The following is a 16,831-nucleotide window of genomic DNA, read 5'->3' on the forward strand; positions in this document are numbered from 1 at the left end:
GTGTATCCTTTATTTTTAAAAAAAAATATATACGCATGTTCCAAACGCGTAGCCTGTGAGGGTTGTGGGCGGCTATTCGCGTTTATGGGTATTTTGGGCAGTTGAAATTTAAAATAGATTTAATTTTATTATTCTTTCTCGTATTAGCACCAAATACTGTTGGCATAACAATTTATATATACTTTTCAACTTAAAATCAGTTCAGACTTAACAAAGATCAATGATCTTGAAACATGTATCAATCTGCAAATTATGTTTTAGGATAGTTCATACAACAAATATGAAAAATAAATGCCATGTGGAAAATTTAATATATGTGTTATATAAAATATATAATTTATTATATATATTTTATAATATAATATAATATATATAATAAATTATCTAATCGGGATGTTCACAGATCAGATTGATCTAATCTATATCCATTACTTATTTGATTGTATCATTATCATCATCATATTTAAATAAAGCATATCCACTCTATTATTTGATCGGAATGTACCGAATTTTTGATTCATTGACATTCTTAATTTGAACCCGTTTTCTTTTGTAAACTTTTATGAGGGTTTTTATTCATTAACTAACTCTATAACCTGTGCAATGCACATACATGTTCTATAATCCGAAAGTTAATTGCTATTATTTTGGTTGTAGTTGTTGACAATATATTAATGTTATTTTTCATAAATCGATGACGTTAACGTACTTGTTTGTGTATACGTGTAATTTTGCCTTTTTAGCGTGTAGTTATATATTGATGCAGAATATGTTTTTCGACATTTGACATTAAATTGAAAAAATAGATGTTTATACCCGTGGAAGGCATGAGAATGTTGAAAATACAAATACATATTTTTTAAAATAACTAATATACTTGAATGCTAAAATTGCGATAAGTGAGGTACATGAATATTGATCTTTACAAAAATATGTGGTGTTAGACTAATGATCTCATCGACTAGAAGTATGTGTCGTAATATTAATGATCATCGAGTTTTTTCAACTGTTTTGCTTATATACATGTAATTTCGATATTTGTTATATATACAGTTAAAAACCTTCAGCATTATATCACATATAAAACTTTCAATCGAATCTTTATCTACCCATACTTTTAACCATTTTATGAAAATTATATTTTTTATAATAGTTTCCAGTATTGCTAGAATTAAGAATAATTTCTACTTTTTGCTAGATTAGTAACCGAATTCGGTTACTAATCTTGTTTTTTTGCTAAAAAAGTATTTATTTTTTTAAAAAAAATACTTATAAATTTTTAATCTTAAATAATGAGTTAGTAATAAATAAACGTAATAATGAGTTAAAGTACTAAATACATGCATATTAAATTAAATATAATTAATACATGCACATCAAATTAAAATAACTATGAGAGATAATTCAGTAATTTTAATATGAATAATTGTCTCACAAACCCTCTAATTGCTCTATTATATACTCCTCATGTCCCAATTTATCTGTCTTCTTTGACTTTTATAGTCAAATTGACTCATTTTTTGCCGTTAAATAAAAACTCATTATTTTATTATTTTAAAAAACGGAAAATTACATATTAAAATAGATTAAATTTACTTTCTAATGATATAATTTTTATAAATATTTTCAATTATATACTGTATTAAATTTTCGGTCAAAGTTGGGTCAGTTTGACCGTAAAAAATCAAACATGACAAATAAATTGGGACAAAATAAGCATGTAGGTCCCGTTTGATATTGATGTTGCAGATATCTGCTACAAAAGTCTATTTGCTGAAAAACTTTTAGAAAAATGTTTGGTAAATTCTAAAAAACTGTTGTGTGTAAAAGCACTTTTGGTCTAAAAGCTGTTGTTAGCAAAATAATGCCCCCATGCTTTTGAAAAAAGTTTTTTTTTCAGTTTTTGCAGAAAATAGCTATCAGTTTTACCATCAAACCTTCTCAAAAACATTATTTTTATATATTATATCTCAAAATATGCACAAATTAAAAAAATTACCAAACAACCATATAATTTTCGTAACAACACTTTTTTCACTGGCACTATTTTCTCACGTAACACCATTTTTTCCGTAATAATTAAGGACGCGAGCAAGGTGGGTCCACAAAAACCCTGTCTTGATCAAGTTGTATGATCCAAATATGTATCATACTCTTGGTATATTTGTATATTTTATATTATAAGATTTTGAGGCGGGACTCTGTTTTTTTCATGCCCGTAGCTCAGATCATCCTTCGCACGGGGTGCATCATTTGCAACAGAGGTTTCCTTTTATACCTTATGGTCTTACAACATTTTTTCATTAGAGTTAATATCAATTCTATGTAGTCTGTAAATAACAACGGGTAAATACGAACCTTTGGCTTGGCTAATTGCCTAGGTTAATGCACGGACCCTTAATCTGCACGGACCGAATGGTTAATGTACGGAGAGTTAAGAGGCTTACAACTTACATATCCTGTCACACTTGCGCCCATATTTCCTCTTTTACATAGTTGTGCGCATGTAAAAGAAAAAGGTTTTAGTAAGCTTCGTACGAGTGAGCGCGGTACCGGCGGTGCGGTTTGTTCCTCAAACCGCATGCGCGGTTTGATCAAATTTTCAAACCGCAACCGCACCGCGTACCCTCAAAAACCGCATAAACCACACCACGAAAATACGGTGTGGTGCGGTTCACTGTGGTTATCCTTTACAAGTTTGAAATTTTTTAATAAAATACAAAACTTAAATTTAAATAAAATGCAGAACTTAAATTTAATCAAATTTATGACTAATATAACACAAAGTCGTCAATATTCTTCAATAATACAAATTAGAAATTACACACCGGAAAGTTTAACTTTCTTAGGAATTCAATTACAAAACAAAAATAACTTATAAATTATAAGTTATAATTATTCTAATAAAAATTCTAAGTTATGATTAAAAATAATTAGTGGACAACAGTGGTTAATTGCGTTTTATATTTTTGGTAGCTAATGCAGCAGAGTAGTCATTTTTCCAAGCCACCGATCTCCCGAGAGCAAGTAACCAAATGGAGAAAAATACCTTAAATCTATCGTAACTCTTAGATTCTATTAAATGAGTTCACTATTAATAACATATTAAATATTACGGTGCGGTTTGAACCGCATTTCAGAAATTTAAAATCACAACCTGCACCGCACCGCGCGGTTTATTAAAAATTCAAACCACAATCGCACCACGAAAATTAAAAACCGCATTTTATGGTGCGGATTGGTGCGGTGCGGGCGATTTTTACGGTTTGTGCAGTTTTCTGCACACCCCAACGTATATGCGTGTGTGTATACGACTATGACGAGAGTGCATGGTAGGACCGTCTTTGTATAAAATTGATAAGTCATACCTGCCATATCTCAACTTGCAACTGGAGACCTATCCCTATCACATTCTTTGTTTGTTTCACTGCAAGCACAAAGTCCATAGACATTAAAAACAAACAATAATCCATGTATTCTTTTACACATTCGTCCAATGCAACATGCTCTCTCTCTCTCGCCCCCCTACATCTCTCTCTCTGGTAAAAAGCTAGGTTACGTGGTCCTATAGTATTGATTTGATTTCTAGTACATGTAAATGGATTATAAACTGTCCATATTTGTGTAACTGTACAGTGTTAGAAAGCGTTTGAATAAAGAGAGATATGGGTAGTGAGTTAGTGTCCTTCACTTCGAGATTTTAGTGTCTGATTATGTTGGCTTTTTTGCTACTTTCTAAACCAGTTTCACTACGAGTTACTGGTTCTACTCGTGTGTATTATTGTCATACTGCATTGTTATATATGCACCTATATATACTTTCAAAATTTTGGCCTCATCTACTGTAGTATTGTTTAGTGAATTTTTACATTTCGTCATTTACTCGAAATCTTAAATTCAGATTCAACACTATCAAATTATGCTTGTATTGTGTTCTAATTATATATAGGAAAATATTGGATTTGTGCATAACAAATAGATTTGGAGATATAGGTTGTTTGTATAACATATTAATAGTCCACTTTTTCTATAAAAAAAAAAAATAAGTTCCATGTATACTTCAACTTTCATGTAATTTTAAATGACTTTCTAAAATTATCTATTATATTTTGAAAATCAACTCTACTTACATCTTGTTTATATTTACAAAATCAACTAATTTACACCGCACATTACATTCAACTAATATAATAAATATTATTACAAACACATTTTAAGCGAACACTTGTAATATCCCGTATTTTTTAGAATTAATAATAATAGAATAAAAATATTTAAAATTAGATAAAGATTAGGATTTAAAATTGATTTAGACTAATGGACCTAAAATTTAGATCATATTCTAATATGGATAACTTGTAGGTTAAGATATAGAATTTTGTATTGTTATAAATACACCATATTCGTATTTCTCGTTTTTATTCATAAATTTTGTAGGACTTTTAGCCATAAAAATCAGCAGTCTTATAAAATTCGTAGAAAATTCATCGTAAGTCGGAATTCGTTGATTCTGGAATTTTTGGGAAGCTCTTCTCGTTCTCTACAACTTCCGTGTTTCGTGTGTTCCAAGATAACATCTTTTAGTGGGTCAAAAAGGCTATATTCAGATCTAATCAGGTTTTGAGGTAAGTACTTTTTGACTTACTTTTGTTATCGAAAAAGTTTTGATACTCTGGTTTTTGAACTTCGTATAAGATATAAGAATTATGTTTCGAACTGTATAAGAAATAAGATACGAGAATCTTTTGAAACCCAGTCTCTACATTTTTTAACCTATTCATAATTTACGCTATAGTTCCAGAACTAACATTAGATACCCTTAGTAGGCGCACGAGTGTGCAATTTTAGATACCTATTAAGGGCGCAGAATTATTGAATTTTAGATGCCGACCACTGGCAAAGTGTGGTAAATAAGAATAAGAATAAGATGCCGGTTACTGGCAAAGTGTGGTCGTAGATCAAGACTGTGATATTAATAAGAATTATCGTTTCATCTGGTTTTACTCTGTTCTGATCTTTATAAAAATCTGCTCTCTTCTGTTTTAAATTCTGAATTTTAAAATATAAAACTTGGGGTTAGATTTATTTTAGAAATTGTTTTTACAAAATTATTATTGTTTTGAGAAAAATCGTTTTATTAAAAATGCCCATTATTTTTCAGTTAAATATTTAGTCAATTTATACTTGCTGAGCTTTATAACTCACCCCTTTCAATTTCAGGTTTAGTCATAAGATTCGAGTTGGAAATCGTTGGAGTTTCGAGGACTTAAGATTGGATTCGATAGACTTTTGGACTTCCGTTAGCTGCGCTTTTATAATAATAGTCACCTTTGTAATAAATTTTTGATTCGTAAATTGTATTGTATTTTAGTTTCAAATTAAGAATTAATGGTCTGAAAGTGTGGGCTGTTACATTTGGTATCTAGAGCAGGCTGTCATTTGGAGTGTATTAGGTATGGGACTAGTAGATTCCCTAGGATGCGTTCCTGTGGACCATAATTTAAGTTAGACCTATAGAGATTATAGGGCATAAACATGTATAGGATTGTTGTGAATTTGGAGACCAAATTCTTTTTAAGGAGGGTAGTATGTAATATCCCGTAATTTTTAGAATTAGATTAATAATAGAATAATAGAATAAAAATAATTAAAATTAGATAAAGATTAGGATTGAAAATTGGTTTAGACTAATGGGCCTAAAATTTGGATCATATTCTAATATGGATAACTTGTAGGTTAAGATATAGGGTTTTATATAGTTATAAATACACCATATTCGTATTTCTCGTTTTTATTCATAAAATTCGTAGGGCTTTTAGCCATAAAAATCAGCAGTCGTGTAAAATTCGTAGAAAATTCATCGTAAGTCGGAATTCGTTGATTCTGAACTTTTCGGAAAGCTCTTTTCGTTCTCTACAACATTCGTGTTTCGTGTGTTCCAAGATAACATCTTTTAGTGGGTCAAAAAGGCTATATTCAGATCTGGTCAGGTTTTGAGGTAAGTTTTCGATCGATCTTACTAGTATTTTCAAAATTGTGTGATATGTGTATATTTGTTTACCAAAACATGGGCTAAGCGATGATATATTTGAAACTATTATGTGTTATAGTATATGTATTGTTGTATATGTGTTGTGTCGAGATGATAATTTTGAGATCTTTGATTTGTGCGTAGTCACCAGATTATAGTGACAGTTTTCTGAAAATTTAGGACCGTTATCACCGGGTTGTAGTGGTCGTGACATGAGTTATTGATTTTGAATTATTGTTGTTTATGTGGTATGCGTATTGTGTGTATCGAATAAGAATAAGAATATGTATCGAAAGTGTTTGTTTCGTATATCGTATCGTATATGCTATCGTATTTTGTTATATGTGTATGTGTTACTTGGCCAACTAGTTGGATGGATTATTTTCTTGCCAGGCTCTGTAGCTCATCCTTTTAATATTTCAGGTTTCGTCTAAGATTTGAGTTGGAAATTATTGGAGTTCGAGGACTTAGAATTGGAGTGGATCGACTTTTCGACTTCCGTTAGCTGCGTTTTTGTAATAGTCACGCTTGTAATATAATTTTTGGTTAATAACTGTATTTTGTATTAAGTTTGGGTTTATATTTAAAGTCCGGAAGTGCGTATTATTACAGGAAGTGCGTATTATTACAACACTAAATATTCTTATGCGTGATTTTTTAAAAGTAAAGAACTAATCTGAATGTTGAAACGGAGGGAATAATAAATAAGTAAAGATGCGAATCCGACTTAAAAGTCTTCAACTTTTAACAAAAGAAGCAAACGAAGAAAAAACTACTCTAATAAAAATGTATAGTGGTACACTTATTATATTAATAAAATCAAATGGGAACCAAATCAAAACTCCTCTAATAAAAATGTAGCCGAAATCTATGATTTAAAAATGAAATCTATATAGTAGATTATAATATAGTACTAATAAATTATCAAAAAAGATATAGATTTGATATGGTGTACTTGTCACTTTCGCATTTCACAAACTTGCTTTACTCTCGATATCCTACTAAACATATTAGCATTAACCATTTAGTCAGTATTGTCTATGGTAATTAAAGACTTTTAAAAAGGTTAGTGACTAGTGCAGATTCTCAATCACTAAAATTGAGGGGGGTTTTTTATGTTTTACCGGCTGCATCCAATTAATTTCACCTCAAACTGAAAGATCCTTTCATAGAACTTAAACAGTTGAAGGGGTCATTTGATTCAAGATGTGCTATCGTGTGGGAATTAGAAATTGGGTTAGAGTGGTATGTTGATCATATATCATATTTGATATTATGTGTTTGGTTGGCTGCTGGAATCAATATTTTTAGTTTAAAATATTTTAAGCTAATAATTTTAATTTAATTATATATATTAATTCATTATTATTTTAATAAACTTTTGATTCATAAATTTATTTTAGTATTAAACATTTATATTTAATTGCTAAAATAAAAATTAAAATAGTAGAATTAAAGTTGACAGTCATATCACTCCCTCATTCCCAGCTCCGTATTAAAAACAGTTTAAGTAACAACTATTAAATTCAACTTTTCTGAACCAAACACTAGGTACGGGATTGGAATGATTAAAACCCCGCATGAATCTAGAATTTGGTGAAGCAAACGACCTTATAGAATTACTTTCGGAATGTAAAATTTTAACATTTTTTATTCGTGTTCGCAATAAATAAGATCAACTACATATAATATAATATATCCACTTGTAGTACGACCACAGGCTAGAGAAATTGATCAATCAGAACCGCACTTGTGAGGCAATGAGGTGTGTGAGGGGTGGGGGGACTATTTAATATTTATTATAATGGCACAGTTCTAATTAGTTGTTCCACGAAGATGAAACCAGATTTGTTTCATCTCTTAAGCCCTATTTATATACAAGCCAAATTGAATCCATAGTTAAAACTCAATTTCTCTATGTACTCGAGTAAAAATAAAGAGAAATGATAGACATCCAGAAATCCGTCTCAAAATAGGTATCAAATGATAATTGGCAAAATTTGATTGATAACAATCTGTTATAATTTGATGGGCTTATCGTATATTAATATGCATTAATAAATCATAATTAGATATATGTTATTTTGGGAGTTATTTTGAGATCGCAGTACTCAAAAATAAAATTTATGTATATATAATTATTTTTAGAGAAATGATAGGTTTCCCAAATTTTTCCCCAAAAACTTCCCCAAATGCTGATGTGGTGTATAATAAATAGTAACTTTCCTGAATATAATATGGTATCCCTCACAAATTAAAACATGTCATGTGCATGTCATGTATTTGCCACATCATTTGGTGAAAATTTTGGGAAAGAATTTTGGGGAACCTAGCACTACTCTTATTTTTAACCGAGATAAGAAATAACTCCTTTCGTCCCATTGAATTGTTAACGATATATTATCTATTATATAATTTGAAGAATGTTAAAAATCGAATGGGAGAGAAGTTCGTAACGTTTTGAGACGGTACACAGAAAACACAGGGGCGTTGGTATTAAGAATCCAAATGTAACGGAGTCAGGACTATTCATATATGAACAAAAAGTTATTAATATATGGAGTATTAAACTATTACGAGGAAAGATTTAGCTAGATATTATTCATTGAAAGAGGAAAATTTCATTTTCCCTCAACAACGACGGAAAATGTCACTATCGAAACCAAAGTAGAAAGTTGTTTCTTTAAATTTTCACCATGCACCCATCAGTCAGTTTGGTTACCCGGAAGCCAGCATTACCAGATTTACTTGAATCATTTAACTAGCTAATGTTTCCGGCCCTGTGCGGAAAGAACTGATCTTCTTTTATCAAGAATCGGTGTTGCGGTTAAACTCTTATCTCCTTGCGAGAGGTCAGAAGATTCTAATATGGTTTTACATGATATAATTTTTTTTACAAAATGATATAACAGTAAACTCTAATATTTTAATTGGTGTTATTTATGTAAATATTATACTTATTCTTATCAAAACTTAACACATAAAGTATCTTTTTGTGATTTTTTTTAATCAATTTTGTGTATCTACCGCATTCTAGTCATAAAAAAAACTTAAAAATGATCATTACTATGTTTAGAAGTTATAAAATCAAGTCAAGTAGTAATCATGAAGATAATGAAGGGTTGAAAGTGACATAATATGCATATTTAGAATACATAGAGTGGTTGTAATTATTTGTCCAATATGAACAAACCATATGCCAAACAATCATTTTCTAGACATATAGACAAACAGAAAAGCAGACAAAAATAACTGTCTTTCACTTTAAAGTTTAACTCCACAAATTGTCATGAAAATATGATATGAAGACACTTTTCCACTGCATAGTGGTTTGATTATACCAAGTGTAGCACTTCATATTCCTAACAACACTATGAACTTAGATTCCATTAACAGTTTATCACTACAAGAAAAACGGGCTTTCCGGTGATGCTACGCTGATATTCAAAGAACATTCATTACAAATTAATTAGCCCTTTGAAATAAAATTTTTAAGGGCTAAAATTAGAAATATACATAACAAATTAAACAGAATTTTTTACATAAACATATCTGCACATATTAATCAGCCCTAGTTAGAAAAAAGGAAAGCTGAGTTCTTCACCATCATTGTCATTAATAGACCATGGAGAAGGGTAGAACCATCCATCAACCGAATCCGTAAAGACGAAATCGTCGTTCAACTCAATCGAGTCGAAACCTGTCAGGCTCGGCAACTCAACGATTTCAGTTAGTTCATCAGAAGCAGACAAGTCAATAGCAGAAACTAAAGAAGAAAGAGAAGTTGAAGATGATAGAGTTGATGATGAGGATGGTGACAGTGACGGAGTAGTATCGAATAGATTCATTGCAGCTGCTTTTACTGCAGCAGCTTGAACATCTCGAGGCGAGTTCGAAGCTGGACGAGGCAATCTGTTTGCCAGTTCCGGGAAATTTAGAATCGCTGAGTTACCTTTAATGCACAAAGCGGCTACATCATGAGCCCTAGCTGCCATTTCGGCTGTACTAAATGTACCAAGCCAAATGCGACTCTTTTTACGAGGCTCGCGAATTTCCGACACATATTTACCCCAGTTGCGCATCCTTACTCCATGATAAACCGAATGTTTGGTACCGTCTCGTATTCTTTTCGGTTTCTTGATCGAGTCGGATGAATTGTCCGGCTTGTTTCTTGATTTTGGGGAAGACGAGAACGAGTTCGAGCTGCTCATTGTAGAATACGCGACGGTTTTAAGCAAAATAATGGACGCAATAGTAGATTTGAAGAAAGATAATTCATGTAAGAGAAAAAAGAAGGGGAATATAAATGGTGGACAATAAAATGGAATGCAAGATTTATAAACCGGAAACAACACATCTTATAACGGAAAAGTTGAGGAAGGGAGATGGGGCCATTTCGTACAATTGGGTCCCCTGATTTTGGACTATTCATGACGCAACCAAATATTAATTACTACCCCTCAGTCTTTTAATATTTTTCCGGTTTGCGTTTATCACGTTTGCCAACACACATTTTTTATAGTTAATATTTTTAATTTTGTATTAATATAAAATATAAAAATTTCACCGTATTAAAGTACTCATAAATATGAATCAAACAAAATCACTTGTGACTATATCTACTCTTACAGATTATGCGTAAAATAATTTGTCTTATGGGGTCTCATGTTATGAACAGTCTCGATATATGAAATGAGAAAAATAATAAGGTACGGAGGGAATCGGCTTATTTATAGTTTGGCCATTGAAGCATGGGCGAAATACTCATTGAACACTAAATAAAAAAATGCTTTAATCATTCGAGTTTTTCTCATCTAAAGGTCATTTGATATGCAGATTTTTGTCTAGGAATTTAAATTTCATAGAAATTTATTGTAATGAACTTGTCTGGTTATCAATAATATTAATATATAACTCGTGCGATATACGGTCATTTTTATCACTATATATTATAATTTTAATAATATATTATTTGTAGAATTCGATCTTATATCAGTTGAATAATAATTTTTATAATTATATCTAACGGTTCTTATCAATTTAATCTGACAATTCTAGATTGAGTGACCAATGAATAACAATTAAACTTTTAATGTTTCATATTTAATATAATAGTAAAGATTAATAGGAAAAATTATCACCAAGTTAAAATACATTTATAAGACATGAAATTAGTGACCCACCTTCCTGTTAATTATCCCCACTTAATTACCATACTCAAACATTGTTAGCCATAGACATATATATGTACTTAGAGCATCTCCAATCACATAGAACCTTTAACTAAAAATCATTAATATATACTATAAATAAAAAATAGAGATTATGTAAAAAAATCATCTACAATGGTGCATTTCCCTTATTTATAAATTTATAAATATAGTCACCCTCTCGATATTGGCTATATTTGTTGAACCACTACAGACCTGTAAGAAATCTGTAAAAAAAAATTTAATCAATTATATTACCATATTGATATAATGTAGTCTATTTATAAAAACATAAAATTTTAATAACATACTATTTTTAAAATATAACAAACCAATATAGGTAATATCATTGAACCACAGTGCCTAACACCATGGGAGATGCTCTTACATGTATAGATTGTAATATTGTATACATGCTACTATAATTGCAATTTTCTACTTGTTAACTTAACAAAAAATTTAATTCCCTTAAATTTTAAAAAGATAGGAAATAAGATTTAACTCGGAGAGTTAATTCTCATTATATACCTAATAAGTACTTGGTACATCTTTTATAAATTTCTGACTCGGCCAGAAAGAGTCGAATCTCGATAAATTCTTGTAACGTGAGTTATTTCATCGCGCTTTCGATCATTGTGAGTATTGATTCAATATCGTTTGATATTTTCATTATTTAATGCAACAATTCAATATGTGGATGGACTGTAATTTGGTAGAATTAGCGGTTGCAGGGGTTATCCAACATGTGGCACATTGACTGACCAAGCTCAAGCTCCGATCAAAGATGGGTCCGGGACCATGCTAAAACCATATAAGTCTTCATAGGGTCGACCCGAATCAGGGGACCAACCTCACGAGCCATGTAAAAAAAATAAAAAATCATGTGGTGTGCTGTTATTAACAAGTGTAGGTTATCATACAAATTAAAAATAATAAAGTTTCTTTCTACATTACATTAATAAAATGACCCTTGCATTGCATAATTGATCTTAGAAATTATGTTGAGATTTTCGGAGATCTTGATTTTGATGTTGTCCTTTTCGAAATTTATTGTCATGCTCCTGAAAATGATCATATGAACAATTTGCAAAAATATAATGATTATAAACAGTGATTTTGTTTCTAATCAGTCTGTTGTCCCCTAGCCATCACAATCTTTAATCAGAATTTAAGGTGCATGATTATATACATGCATGTGTTATCAGGGACGGAGCCGGAAACCGGAGTTTGGGATGACGAAATTTTTTCGAAACAATTAAAATATTTTTTAATTTATTAGATATTAAATTAATTAATAAATGTTATTTTTAACAATTCCAATGTATAAAATATACTTGAATTCCTATATTTAAATTCATAACAATTATAAATATTATTAGTATTAGTACTAAATTCATAAAATTTATATATTTTTGAGGGAAAGAAAATTGAAAATAATTTTTTTTACTGCTAAATATATAAATATGTAATTTTTTCATAAATTTTAATATTAATTTCATGATCATACTAGAGTTTGGGGTGGCGGCTGTCCGGCCATCCCCGTGTGTTACATGTCATTTGACCTATTTTAAACCAACTAGCGGGTAAGAATTTCCATCACACTTATTAAACAAAAAAAATCACATATTGAGATATTAGAATAATTATTTTCTTAACATGATATTAGAGTTCAGGTCGGCCAGTTTTCACGAGGGAAGGTGCAGTTTTTCTCTTTTAATTGAAGAAAAATGGTTGAAGAAAGAAACAATGAGGTTATGAATAGAGAGGAGAAGGAGAAGTGGGGGTCAATAAATTTTGGAAGAATGTGAGTTAGTAAGGATTTGATTCGTATTAGATACTGAAATGATGTTTAAACGATGTAATTATGTTCTTAAGTCACAAGTTTTGGACTTCATACAGCAAACAAAATGAGCTGTTGATTGACATTTATAATTTGTTGTTATTTAACTTCGGATCAACTAGTGAATCCAGAAATGTAAGAGACTCGAAATTTAAATCGAATTTAATAACTTTTTAATAGGCCATGATACAATTAGACAATATGACATTCTGTCGCATTAATCATACTAATTAAAAAAATGTACTTTTATTTGAAAACTTATTTTGGTATTCACTTTGGGACTCTAAAAAACCATTTTAGAGGTCGTTTGGTTCAAGATGTAGTATCAGGTTGAAATCATGAATTGGGTTAGAGTGGTGTGTGTATCAGGTATCATGTCGGATATCATGTATTTGGTTGATTTTACAAGTATCATTAACAACGGAATTTAGTGACTGTAATGAATATTTTTAATTTAAAATATGTTTTTTTTCAATAATTTTATGTAATTTCAGAAATTGATTCCATACCGTCATATATAATTCCAGAAATATTTCAGAATTTTAATCATGGAATACCTTGTACACTCATGACTTGCTCGCTAACATACATACACTGTCCATGACAACAAAAATGCCAATTTTCTTTCAGATGCTAGTTAAATTATGGACAGTTTTGGTAATAGAAACTTATTGGTTATGATTAAATTTTATGTATCAAAGATATTCATCTCAAGAAGTTGCTATAAAAAGTTTATTTTAATCTAATTAGTCTTAAAACATTATTGTTGGTCTATATAGTTGATTATAATTGGTGGAAAATGAGTATCAAAATGATTGTCGCATTTGAATCGATCACTAATGGACTATTTCTTGTTGCGTATATACCATTGAATATATATACAACAAAGTAAAAAGAGTCCAGATTTCCGTTGAAATAGGGGTGATCGCGGTGCGAGTATTGCAATTTTTTCTTCAAATCGCTAACCAAGCCGCTCCTGTGGTTTGAACAAATGATCAAACCCCACTCATATCGCGTAACCTCAAAAATCTCATAAATCATACCATGAAAATACAGTGTGATGTGATGCGATTTGTGTGGTTTATTTAATCAAAAAAATTAATATTTACGTGCTAATATAATATAAATTTAACTAATAAGAAAGCTAATAGTAATATATTTTTCAATAAAAGTAAAAATATGTCAATAATTTGTAATATGTAAGATATCATTTGTAACACAAAATTATAGTAAATTAGAAATATATCTATAATCTATATATATATATATATCCACATTATATATATATATATATGAAAATTCGGTGCGATGCGTTTTAAAACACTATATTTAAATATCAAACTACAAATCGCACCGTACTGCGCAATTTGTTAAAAACTCAAACTCTAACCGACCTAAAAAAAATACTCTCTCCGTCCCTCCCAAATGTTTACATTTGGGTTAGCCACGGAGTTTTAAAAAAAACTCCCAAATGTTTACATAAAGTTTACATAAAGTAGTGGATCGATTAATATTATATGTATAAAGTGAGTATAGTGGTAAAAAGTAGTGGAGGTAGTTATTTTAAAAATTATAAAAACTTTACTATATCTGGAAAATTTTAAAATGTAAATAATTGAAAAGTACATCTTAAAAAGAAAAGTGTAAATTATTAAAGAGATAGAGGGAATAATAATCATATTTTGCGATAATATGAGTGATTCTTACAATTTGTGCCGTTTGATGATTACCGTGCCGGCTAAACAATAATGGCGATCTAACTTGGTCACAGTCTCAAATTTAGGTTAAAAGAAATTGTTACTGGGGGTATACAGACGAACCGCTCATCGCATCCAACCGCGCAATCGCTCGCAACTGAACCGCATTTTGCGGATAATCGCAAAACGCGGATTGGTTGTGGATGTAAATTTTAAAAACCGCTCATTCGCGGTTTTAATGCGGTTTTAAATTCTTGAAAATCGCAAAATCGCAACTCCCAACTCGCAACATATATTTATAATAAAATATATTTTTAAAAATTTAGTTGATATCATATAAATTAATAAGTATACATATTTACTAACTAATGTTTGGTTAATGTTAAGATTTCGTTTATAAGATGCACAATCTTTATAAGATATATAATCAAACAAATGAAAAATGTAATCAACATATAATTTTTTTATCCTTTTTTTTTTCTTTTCTCTCGCCTCCATATTTTTGTATGATTTTAATATCTTTGCTCCACGTGGAGCATTAGTTTGTATTTTATTTTTGAATGTAAATTTATCACGTAATTTAAACTTAAATTTATTAATATTCCGAATTTATTTTTTACAAATTATTAATTATTTTAAAATAAGTGGTTGAACCACAAATCGATCCGCAAGAACTGCAAATTCGCAACCGCAATTGACGCGGTTAACTGCAACCGGTTGCAAATGCGGTTGCGGATGATAATTTTCTGAAACTTCGTAGTTTGGTTCGACTCTTACCCAAAATCGATCTGATCTAAACCGCGTTCACCCCAAAATTTGTTACCACTAGAAACAAGCTGTCTTGCAGTAGCTTTACAAAGTCTCTATTGTCTATTTAATAGGGTCCCATGTATAGTACACCTATACCGATTAAGTAACCCCTCCAAATAGGACAGTGGCTTTGCAGGTAGTTCTACGATATATATCACACTTTTGGTTCAATTATTGTGTATTGTTTTCGATCGGTGTTCCATAAATCGCTAGACGTGTTAGAATGATTAGGGTAATTTTGAGAGATTAATCGATAAGTTAGAGATTAATCGGACCGATTAATTGGAATATTAATCGAAAAAATATAAATATTACTTTTAATTTTTATAATTATATAATAATTAATATGTCAAATATTTGTTTGAAAAAAATATTAGAATGGTATTAAATAATATTTACACATTTGACATTCGTTATGTACTAATTATAATGTTTACAATATAAACTATATTTTAATTCACAATTTTAAACTAATTACAATATGTCATTTTTATATTTTAAGTGAGAAAATAAATACACTAGGTTACTTGTTACTTCCTATCAATACTTTATATTAGAAATTGATATTGTGTGAAATTATGAAATTAATGATTTAAAATTATAAAAACATAAAAAAAATTGTTTTTTAATTATTTTCCGCCTAACCCGCCTAATCCCGATTTTGACCCAATTTTTTTAAAAAATACCTAAATCCGAGTCGGGGCGTTTTACCACCGCATGGCATCTAGGCGGCCGCCTAAACCGATTTTTAGAACAATTTTAGTAATTTCATGTTTGTGTACGTTATTAGTGGACTGCTTGGCCCATTGTTCGTTTTATAGTTTTATATTTTGATGTCATGTGTTTATTTTTGATATTTTCTACAAAATTAAGCATTAGTTTTGTACTTAATTAACTACTTTCTCTGTCTCATTTTAATTATTTGTGACTCTTTTTTCATATAAATTGAGTTATTAAAAAAATAATAACTGCACATATTTATTGTTTTTAATGTTTATATCAAATTAAAGTTTAGAATCTAAAATTCTAAACTTTAATTTGATATAAATTTATATTTATTTATCGAGTATAAGTAATACTTTTTGTCAATTTAAAATATCTATCAAAAAATCAAATATCAGTTCAGATGAGAAAGAGGCGGTACTGATTTAATCATCGGAGAAGAGATAACGTTTACAAAAGGGTTAACAGGGTAACAGTTTAGATTCATTCAATCACATCTGTTTTGGTTAGCAAGGCAATG

General features: G+C 30.0%; 1 protein-coding gene across 1 annotated transcript; it reads right to left on the reverse strand.

The window, feature by feature from the left end:
• Positions 1 to 9,469: 9,469 nt before the first annotated feature.
• On the reverse strand, positions 9,470 to 10,355 carry LOC141682712 (dehydration-responsive element-binding protein 3-like). Its single transcript, XM_074487408.1, has one exon. It carries the CDS (start codon positions 10,240 to 10,242, stop codon positions 9,607 to 9,609), a length of 636 nt encoding a protein of 211 aa, XP_074343509.1. The 5' UTR covers positions 10,243 to 10,355; the 3' UTR covers positions 9,470 to 9,606.
• Positions 10,356 to 16,831: the final 6,476 nt, after the last annotated feature.

Source organism: Apium graveolens, chromosome 9 (assembly GCF_009905375.1).
Source record: "Apium graveolens cultivar Ventura chromosome 9, ASM990537v1, whole genome shotgun sequence".
Lineage (NCBI taxonomy): Eukaryota > Viridiplantae > Streptophyta > Magnoliopsida > Apiales > Apiaceae > Apium > Apium graveolens.